Below are 11187 nucleotides of genomic sequence, written 5' to 3'. Positions count from 1 at the left end.
CCCACCTCCGCATTTCCTAACGACTGCTCTTGGGGTGGTCACGGGACAGGCTGTGTGTCCCATATTCGCAATGCTTGGGATCAGAGGTGTTTTGGATTTCCCATTCTTTCCGATTGTGGAATATTTGCATTATGGCAGGTAAGCAACCCTAACCTGAAAATCCGAAATCTGAGATGCTTCAACGGGCATCTCCTTGGTGTTCTGTCGGCACTCAGAGCGTTCTGGATTTGGGGGTATTTGGATTTCAGAATTTTGGATTAGGGATGCTAAACCTGTATAAAACAGAAGGACTAGTGAGATAGTTTTTGTTGTTTCTGTGCTTTGGTTAAAATATCTACCAAGTGTAAGTTCTGAGGCAAGCAGTATCAGGACCCTAACGAAGAGCTGTCAGGTTTTATGGAATTAGAATTAGGAATCAAATACATGTCCCAGTTATGAGTTGAAATGGTCATAATTTTAACACTGTTTCTCTCAGATCTACTTTTAAAAGAAAATAGTTTGCTTTGTTATGTTTATAAAAATCCCTATGTACAAACCCTACTAAATTTCAAAATATATTTCAACTGTATGCCTTTCGATTACATTAATTAAATATATTTCAATTATTTAGGATTCCACTTCGTTCACTCCCCTAAAACTCTACAGATGATCGGCTCTTGGCCTCCAAGGCACCAGCCACAGAAGTGCTGCCACGCTGTTCTCATGAGTAATGTTTACCCTGTTTGGTTTAAGATCTCAGTGAATCCAGTTTAGACCCCAATTCAAGCTGTGGTTTTGTTCTGCTGATGTCCTGAAGGAAACAAAAGTGTCCTTTAGCAACTGACAACCAGGACCTAAGTGAGACTCATCCTTAAGTTCATACTGACTGAAATTAAGACACGTTTTACCTGAAAACACAGCAGGTGTCCCAGTCAGGCTGGCACCAAAAACGAGGGATAGATGGTTGGACAACCCACAGGCCAGCCACTGCCCATCTCCTGTTAAAAGAATAAAAAAAAAGACCTCTTAGAAAAGCCTAATACACAGGAGTCCACTGTAGACAGGAGTCCCACTGTAGACAGGAGTCACACTGTAGAAAGGCCTAGTTCACAGGGTCACAGTGTAGAAAGGCCTAGTTCACAGGAGTCACACTGTAGAAAAGCCGAGTTCACAGGGTCACACTGTAGAAAAGCCTAATTCACAGGGTCACACTGTAGAAAAGCCTAATTCATAGGAGTCACACTGACCACAGGCAAGAGTAGAACTTCTAGTTGACCTGTTTCTAAAACACAAACACTAACGTCGGCATGGGGGTCTGCGGGTGCCAGCCCGTGTTAATCCTGTCTCATATCCTCTACCCAACAACCTTGTAAGGCGCTGCCTTTGTCATCCTCGCCGTCCTTCCTTAACAGAAGAGGAACAGCAGGATGAGCAGCAGGATGAGAGTGTGTGGCTGCTGTACAAGGTTGTCAACAGGAAAAGCTGTACCCAAAAGGTCCCTTCACTCAGGACAGGACGCCCCCTGAAACACGGCCCCGAGGCCTGCCTCAAATCAGCAGAGTGCCCAGAGGCATACTCAGCTAAGCAGTTATATTGAAACATTTTCCGAAAACAGGGTAGAAATAAATGATAGAGCTGGGTGCAGTGGCTCACGCCTGCAATCCCAGCACTTTGGGAGGCTGAGGCAGGAGGATCACCTGAGGTCAGGAGTTTGAGATCAGCCTGGCCAACATGGCGAAACCCCATCTCTACGAAAAATACAAAAATTAGCCAGGCCTGGTGGCACTTGTCTGTAATCCCAGCTACTCTCGGGGAGGCTGAGGCAGGAGAATCACTTGAACCCAGGAGGCGGAGATTGCAGTGAGCCGAGATTGTGCCACTGCACTCCAGCCTAGGCAACAGAGTGAGAGAAAGAAAAGAAAAGAAAAGAAAAGAAAAGAAAGAAAAGAAAAGAAAAGAAAAGAAAAGAAAAGAAAAGAAAAGAAAAGAAAAGAAAAGAAAGGAAGGAAGGAAGAAAGGAAGAAAGAAAGACAGTATAGATGTCACCCACAATATTCAAACTTGAAGGCTGATAACACTGAAGGATTGTTCTAGTCTATCAAAGATCAAAAGGACATTTACTGATAATACTACTTATCTAATTTCCGAAAATGATTTAAAACTTCTTTGGCTACAATTATATAATAAATTAAAGGGAATTCAGCGTAGTAGTAACTGGTAACCCTTAGGCCACTCAACCCTCTGGACAGACGGCATGAGGGTGGGACAAGGTACTGGCCCAGACAGGACTTCCTGTCCAGCCCCAGGCAAGGGTACAGCTCACCTGCAAGGAAACCTCACTTGTGAGAAGCGTTCAAGTGCTGGAACTACCTAGCCGAGGCCAAGGGCACTCTCACAAGCTGCTCCTCTCTTCTGTCAAACATTATTTAGAAAACATTGCTGAGATCCAAGAGAAGCCTGATGAAGGCATTATCAGGACACGCATGAGATACAGGGCGACTGTCACGGAAGCTGAGACACTCAGTCCTGCAGGAAAAGGGCCCGGCTGAGGGTCTGGTAAGGAAGGAATTCTGTGCACAGCCTGCGCAGTGCGAACCCCAGCCTGGCGTCTCCAGCCTATCCATGAGCAGAGACCACATCTCCAGAGGGAAGCAGCGAGTGTTCCGTTAGCTTCTCGGCCTGCCAAAGCCCTCCCACCAGGCCCACCTTAACACTTCTGTAGGGGGGATCAGATACACAGAGAGCAAAATCCGGAGGAGCTGGACACAGAACAGCAAATTCGCTGCCAGTGAGTGAGTGCCAGTCTCTGTGCCAACACAGGGGTGAGATGCCCGGTGACCACCCTCACTATAGTCGAGTGAAATGGAGTCTCGGTTTTCATCCCAACACAAACCATGCCATGCAACTTCAAGTAACCAAGGTTTTAAAAAACATATTTACAATTATGATACAATAGAAAAACGTTTACAGTGGACAGAATAAAAGACTTACAAATGAAATGCTACCCAGCTCCCGCGGGACGTGGCGCACCTGAGTACTGGAGGCAGCACACGCGTGTGCAGGCGGGGGCGGCGGCAACCTGGGGGCCGGGCTTGGTGGGCACAGCACACTCCACGGGGTACGGCTCCCTGAGGGAAGGCCAGAGGTAACAGCGATTGGGAGACATTCAGAGTGAGATCAGAAGTAAAACATAAGCAGGAAATGAAGTGGGCTTCCCCCCATCGACATGTATAATTGTATTCCAGTAAACTTGAAAATTTATCTATATATGTCTATATTTAGACTCTTACATTCAAAATCATGAAATAACTCTTTTAAATAGACTTACATTCCATATTGCCAAAAAAGACACGTATTTTATATATAAAACAGCAAGGATTTCTTGTGTTTCATGTAAACTGATGTGAGTACTGTGACGATTTCGGGGTGAGGGTTCTCACTAACAGAAAACGAATTTCACTTTCCAGTCTCATGCCGCTGTGGGTGGCGCCACCTACAGACGCCTTCCGGGTACATGCCAATGCCTTCCATAAACACGCCTGGGCCCTGCGTGGCATCTGGAGGCCTCGCCACCACTGCTGCCCAGCAGCTCTCAGCAGATGGCCCACGAGAGCCAAATGCAGAAGAGGCAGCGTGCTCTGTCTGGAAAGCGGGGCCCTCACAGAAAAAATTACCAACAGAATTAGAGCTGAATGGAACTCTGATGCCACACTTCATCTGCATAAGGCCTGGATGCATTTTGCTGCAAGCATATGCGTAATATCAAGCAGAGCGTGGCAGGAACAGCAAGAAAAACGCAGTGAACGCGGGCAAAATCAATATTGGCGCTCTGTAACGCAGTGATTGAAAGCAGACCCATGTACGCTAAAATGAGTTTTAAGTGCAGTAGCCCGTATCTCTCCTCAATGTAATCTTATATCTAGGACTGGGAGGGACCCTAAACGTCCCCCAAGCTCTTCCCTGTCCAGTCACAAGGGGCCCAGGTGTCTGCAGGACATGCCCACAGCCAGAGCCGCAGCCAGCGTGGAGCCAGTCCCGTGGATAGGCGTTCTCCCCAATGGCGCAGGCCACGGCCACTCAGAATGAGCACCTGGCACTACAACGGCCCCAGTGTTTTCACCCAATCCACGTGCATGACAGGGAGGAGCACTGGCTATGGCATTTTCTAAACCAAATTTTAACAAGAAGTTAGTATCTCAAAATTGTTAAGGTAGTAACAACAGACCATGTCTGAAAAATTAACAGGAAAGAATTAACTTTGGCTAAAAAGATAAATATTATTCACATACATGTCTGTGTACATATGTACGTAAACACATGTACACATACAAGGTCTTATACCTGTTTGGAAAAGAACCCGTTAAAGCATTGGAAAGGTCTAGGTTATGTCAAATGTACTTGGAATGTGCGCGACACCACACACCGTGCACAGCTGCTCCTGCGTCTCGAAGATCCTTTCCCCTCACTCTTGATGTTGGTCTTTGGTGAAAACATAGTTACACTGTGGAAAGAAAACTCTTATCTCTCTCTCAAATATTAAGAGCTCTAAGGTTCTTAAGAGATTTATATTTTACAGTGAAAAAAATTATATACGTAGATACAGACGTCTGCATAAATGCTTTTGGGCCCCTCCCACCTGTCCTCCAGCCCTCAAGTCACCTCGTCCCCTCCTGTGTCTCTCACGCTGCCTCAGAGATGTTGTCCTGCTACACATCGTCCTGTGACTCCTTTAAAATCCTGTAATGGGACCCTGATGCTGGGCTTTTCCTTTAAGTCCAAAGCCTCAGGCTGGCACTCAGGGCCACCAATGTCCATTAACCCCTCATTCCCTGGGGCTCCCACACAAAGCCTGACACTCACAACATGCCTTAATATGGCAGAACTGGGGAATCCATACAAAGCTGCAGATGCCACTGGAGCAGAATTCATCCATCCAACCATCATCCATCCATTCACTCATCCCTCCATTCCTCCATCCCCTCCATCCATTCACCCACACATCCATCTCTCATCTCTCTCCATCCATCCCCCCTCCATCAATTGAGCCACTCATCCATATCTCATCTCTGCATCCCTCCATCCCCTGCCATCCATCCACCCATACATCCATCCCTCATCTCTCCATTCCTTCATCCCCTCCATTCAGCCACCCATGCAGCCATCCCTCATCTCTCCATCCCGCCATCCCCCACCATCCATGCACCCACACATGCATCTCTCATCCCTCCATCCCCCCTCCATCCATCCACCCACACATCCATCCCTCATCTCCCCATCCCTCCATCACCTCCATCTACCCATCCATCTCTCGTCTCTGCATCCCTCCTTCCCCTCCATCCATCCACCCACTCATCCTCCCCATCCCCTCCATCCATCCCTCCACTCATCCGTCTCTCATCTCTCCATCCCTCCATCTCCCACCATCCATGCACCTACTCATCCATCCCTCATCTCTCCATCCATCCATCCCCATCTACCCACTCATCTATCTGTCATCCCTCCATTCCTTCATCCCCTCCATCCATGTACCCATTCATCCATTGCTTATCTCCCCATCCCTCCGTCCCCTCCACCCATCCCCCCACTTATCCACCTCTCATCTCTCCATCTCAAATCCCCACCATCCATGCACATATGCATCCATCTCTCATCCCTCCATCCCCTTCTGTCCATCTCTCCATCCATCCATCCATCCCTCCAGAAATGCCTTATGAGGGTCCAGGGTGCTGAGTGCTGTCCCAGACACAGGGGTTTAAAGAACAGATAAGACGACACAGTCACCATTGTTCAAGCCAAAGAGAACAAGCAGAGCGGGGAAGAGCTTGGAGGGTTGGAGGCTGTGTTTACACAGAGTGGCCTGGGATTTCTGCCTGGAGCACAGCAGTGCCGGGGGCGGGGTGGGAGTCAGGGAGTGGCCAGGGGAACATGAAGCGAGGAGCTTGGTAGAGGTGAGCGCCAACCAGGGAGATGAGTGTATGCGCTGAGGACAGGGACTCCAGGTAACAGAGTCATTTTGGCCACTATGTTAAGAGACATAGAAGGTCAAGAGGTGAGGTAGGAGGCGGGGCATATGTCTGCATTTTCTTTAGAAAAGTCACATTTGCCTTTGAGGAGTGGGCTTGTAAAGGTTTAGGGAATCTCAAGGCCACCCCGTGGTTTCTCGGCAGCTTCGTATCTCCTTGCCTTGGAGCAGTCTTGCTAACTCAGGGCCTAAATGCACTGTTTTCGTGCTCTGATGTTACAGCAAAGTTATGTTCTAAGAAGAACATTGTGTCCGGCCTTGATGGGCCGTGTTTGTTTACAGCATCGTCCTGCTCTCCCAGCCCCACAGCCCACCAGCTTCCCCTCACCTCCGGGGACCACCACGTTATCAGAAAAGGACTCGGAGGGCTGCTCTGAGGCCCGGCACACAGTGAGTGCTCAGGAAACATTTGCTGCTGCAGCTGCTGCGAACTGGCATGCTGGGGTCCAACCCACCACATTTTAACTTCTGTTCCTATTGCTATGTCCTCTCTCCATGCTGTGACCCTCGGGGACATATGTGTGTCCCTATTGTGTTAAAGTCCTGCATCTGGGACGCAGGTGCATTTCTGTCTCTCACTGACATGAGTTTACTCACTGTGGTGCTGACACATAACCAGATGACTTAACTTTACTGTGGAAAACCAGGCGCTGGTCCTTCATGACGTTCCGTGCAGCTGTGGAAAGGCAATTTTAAAGAAGAAACAAACACTTAAAATTAGCATCTCAGGATGGACATGAGAAGAACAGAGTCTCTTCAAAACAGAATCAATGTCTGACCATAAATGGAAGAGGTTTCGTATCTCAAGTCACACCAACCATCATCAGCAAAAGATTAAATCAAGGGGTTAAAAGGATAAGAAAACAGCCCAAGTTGGTTGTTTTTTTGTTGTTGCGTTGTTTTGTTTTTGTTTTTGTTTTTGTTTCTGTTTTGGAGATGGAGTCTCACTTTATCGCTCAGGCTAGAGTGCAGTGGTGTGAGTTCGGCTCACCGAAACCTCTACCTCCCATGTTCAAGCGATTCTCCTGCCTCAGTCCCCCGAGTAGCTGGGATTACAGGTGTCTGCCACCACACCCAGCTAATTTTTGCATTTGTAGTAGAGAGGGGGTTTCACCATGTTGGTCAGGATGGTCTTGATCTTCTGGCCTCATGATCCACCCGCCTCGGCCTCCCAAAGTGCTGGGATTACAGCCGTGAGCCACTGTGCCCCGCCTAGCCTATTTTACATTTTGCATAGCACTACCAGTTGACAAAAACTCTGACATCACGTGAACTTACCACAAATATTTACAAATCAAAAAAAGTTTTCAGACCAAATATAGTTTTGCCAGAACTATTTATTTTTGCATAAATTTAATAGTTGGTGTTCAATATGAATAGTCTGTACAATATTATAAAATAGCTTTAGAAAAATGGATATTTGCATAATACTGAAAAATTCTAAAAACAGTTATTTTTTTAAAAACAAAGACATTCAGTTCTGTTTCTGGCACTATTTCATACAGGAAAACCTAATCACATTCCCATTAAGAATCAAGTGGCCCTAAGAGAGTATTAACTTAATATTGTGGACGTCTCACTGTGCAAATCAGAGTCCAGGAGGTGACCAGGAATCTGTAAGCCAGGTCTCCTCCCTGGGCCTGGGCTCCACCAACCTCACAGGCTTGCAGAGGGCAAAGCCGGACCTGGAGGGGAAGAGGTTTCCAAGGGAAAGGAAGACGCCACACACAGCTGGGACCCCAGAGGAACCCTCAGAGGGCAAGGGCGCTAGAAAAGTAACTGCTCCCAGGAGAAGCCAGGAAACTGCACTGTCCAATCCACAGTCAGGGGAGGAGAAAAAACCTTCTCCAAAAAATAATCAAATATCACCAGAAGGAAAACAATTTCAGGATAAAATGATGAAGCTATGGGCACATGAGTAGTACACTTCATTATGAGAAAGTCTTAAAAGTCCTAGCATAAGGTTTATAAATACATAACTGCATATAAGTTTTACAAATGCTCTAAGTATTAAAATATAATAGTTCCTCGTCTACCACATATATTCTGTTTATATTATCTCTGTTATAGTGTTGTAAGTAGAGGAAGGCAAATTTTGGGATTATAGCATTACTGTATATGAAACATATCCATTAATTTTCCATGGAAATATTTCCTAAACTACACACAAAACATCAACATGTTAAAATTTCATCACTTTCTTGCTACAGAAATGTTATCTCTGTACTAAAACTATTTATATAATTGTTCTTACTGAAGGTTTTGTTCTAAACTGTAAATGCTATCATTAGTTGCGAACCACAGTACATCATATATGCTCGTCTGAAACAAGATGACCCATGTTGACAAAAAGTCTAAAAATTCCACTTCTAAGGAGTGATCTAAATGAAGCATAGGTAAGAAGAAAAGCTAAGAAAACAAACACGGGAAGTTTTAAAGGTGAAATCACGAGACTCGTGTCTCCTTCACAACAGACTGTGTGCACAGATCTCACTTCCCAAACGCACAGCCATCCAGGGCGGCAGACACAACGCGCAGATCCCGTGTAACGGACCCGTGTGACGGACACTGTGTGACGGACTCGTGACGGACCCCGTGTGATGGACTCGTGTGACGGACACTGTGTGACGGACCCCGTGTGACAGACCCGTGTAACAGACACCGTGTGAGGGACCCGCGTGACGGACCCCGTGTGACGGACCCCGTGTGATGGACACACAGGAGGCACTGCTCGCCACTCAGTGTGGAGCCCACTCTCATAGGGGAGTTTCTTTCCATGGAAACAGTCAGAGCTTTGGAAAACCACCTGAACAGTCTAGTATGATTCCAACTATTAGCCATTTTAATTAATATTGGTTAGTCAAGTTTTTCCAAACATTTTTTACTAGAAATATACATATACGTATAAAATTCCTCTGTTATTAATTAAGCAAATGGTTCAAAAAGGTTTTTCTACATTGCACAACAATGAAAAGGTAAGGAATGCCACTGAACCATACACCTAAAAATGGTTAAAAGGTAAGTTTTATTTTATATATATCTTAAATGAAAAAAAGTAAACGAACAGGAAGTCTTTTGAAAGACTACGAAAAACAGACTCTTTACCACATAAATAATGTATAAAACCATATCATTTACCTAATAATCACTTTCAATTCTTCATTAGCATCATTACTACATAGGCCTTTTTCAATTTTTTGAGGGTGCTGCTATTTAAAAGGTGAATGCTGACTTTCATTATCTGTATAACACACTGGTTAGGTATTCAGATGGCCTCTCCCACAGAGAAAAACCACAAATGCCAAAAGAAATATGTGCTTCATTTTGTTAAAAGGGGAAAGAAAATGAGGACAAGATATCGAAACTGAGGTGAGCTGTGGATGGCTTCAACTCCAGCCACACAGGCTGAGGATTTGTGTGGCCTCAGGGAGGTGAGGGCAGAAAGGCCAAGCCCTCGGCCATTACGCGAGCTTCACCTTCTCCAACTGGCCCAGGAAGCCTGTGCCGTGATGGTCTGTACTGGTCCCAGGCTGCTGGCCCTGCAGTCAGAGTGACCTTGACAAGTGGTTTAAAAGGCCGGAAGCTGTGGATCTGTGCAACCCAAACCCCTAGAAAGCAACGCAAATCTTCTCTGGGGGAACACACTACACTTCATTCAGTTCCAAGAAACAAATACGAAAGCAAACAAAACAGAAAAAAACAGAAAACTAAAGGCCCATTTCTCTAATGAAAATTGATGCAAAAATCCTCAACAAAATATTAGCAAACCGAATTCAACAACACAACAAAAAGACTACACATCCTGGGATTTATCCCTGACACATAAGGCTGGTTTTACACTCAAAATCAATCATACACCTAATTTAAAATTTTACACCAACCATTCAGGTACAGAAAGAGAGAAAGCTCTTCCCAGCTCATTCTGTGGAGCTGGCACACCAAAACCAAACTCGGGAAGTTCCTAAGAAATCAATCATGTGAGAACATGAATCCAAAAGATCCTGTACAAAATAATAGCAAAGAGATAATAAATGCACATTAGGTTTATGACCGCAAAACGTAGCTGATTAAACACACGCAATAACCACCTATGTTTAACCAGGAAAACGCAAACAAAATCAAGACACCTCTGTATCGTCACTGGTTGCCACACGACTCAGGAGGGTCTCCAAATGCTGGTGAGACACCACCCCCAGCCGGTTTCCAGGTTCTTGGCACCTTCAGGGCAAAAATTTAGATGGGAAAAGCAGCAGCTTTTGCTGCAAAGTGAAAGCACACGCCTAAGTGAGAAGCCAGGTGAGCTCAGGAGAAGGAGGCGAGCTCAGGAGAAGGAGGCGAGCTCAGGAGGCGCACTCAGAGAGAGGTGTGCAGAGGAGTTTGTGTTCCTCATTTTGCGGGTGTTTCTTTAATTGGAGGGCGGGATCATCACCAGGTATTCTGGGAAAGGAGGGGATTTTAAGTAAGGCCCCACCACAGCCTCGTTCTCCCTTATTCGCGTTTTCCCGGGAGAACAGAGGACACACCACGCTGGTGGGTTCGCCTTCTCTCTCCCTCCCTTGCTTTGGGTTTTCTGCCATCCTGTGGTTACTTTGCCACATTCCTGTCTTCACTGTTGCCTGGGTTTTCTGTCCTCCTGAGACCACCCAGTGCTATTCTTGTCTCACACTGGGTGAGCAGAAATTCCAGCGTCCAGCAACATGCAGCTATGGCAAGAGCTCAGGGCAAGTGAGTGGCGTGTACTGCTGGAGTAGCCACTGGCCAGCCACCCGGGAAGACCTTCACCATCGTCTGCCATCGACCTGCCACGTGGGGAACCTTCACCCCGAGCCCAGCAGCTGCCCCCATAGACATTAGGGCAGCCCTCCCGGCTCCAGGGTACAGCACGGTGCAGCAGGGTGCAGCAGGGTATGGCAGGGTACGGCAGGTACAGCAGGATGCAGCAGGGTACAGCAAGGTGCAGCAAGGTACAGCAGGGTGCAGCAGGTACAGCAGGGTGCAGCAGGGTACAGCAGGGTGCAGCAGGTACAGCAGGGTGCAGCAGGGTACAGCAGGGTGCAGCAGAGTGCAGCAGAGTACAGTAGGGTGCAGCAGGGTACGGCAAGGTACAGCAGGGTGCGGTAGGGTACGGCAGGATACAGTAAGGTACAGCAGGGTGCAGCAGAGTACAGCAGGGTACAGCAGGTGCA

At 46.8% G+C, this 11187-nt stretch overlaps 1 protein-coding gene across 1 annotated transcript in view; it reads right to left on the bottom strand.

Moving 5' to 3' along the window:
• WDR27 (WD repeat domain 27) overlaps window positions 1–11187 on the bottom strand; it is a 116464-nt gene that overhangs the window by 65308 nt on the left and 39969 nt on the right. Inside the window, exons 16-19 of the mRNA XM_011935085.1 lie at window positions 6599–6677; window positions 4403–4480; window positions 3010–3107; window positions 888–977 (exon numbers count right to left, since the gene is read on the bottom strand). Coding sequence (XP_011790475.1) covers window positions 888–977; window positions 3010–3107; window positions 4403–4480; window positions 6599–6677 — 345 coding nt within the window. The remainder of the gene's footprint in view (window positions 1–887; window positions 978–3009; window positions 3108–4402; window positions 4481–6598; window positions 6678–11187) is intronic.

Source organism: Colobus angolensis, unplaced genomic scaffold (genome assembly GCF_000951035.1).
Source record: "Colobus angolensis palliatus isolate OR3802 unplaced genomic scaffold, Cang.pa_1.0 Scaffold14, whole genome shotgun sequence".
In the NCBI taxonomy this organism is placed as follows: domain Eukaryota; kingdom Metazoa; phylum Chordata; class Mammalia; order Primates; family Cercopithecidae; genus Colobus; species Colobus angolensis.
This window is presented reverse-complemented; position numbering and strand designations above follow the sequence as displayed.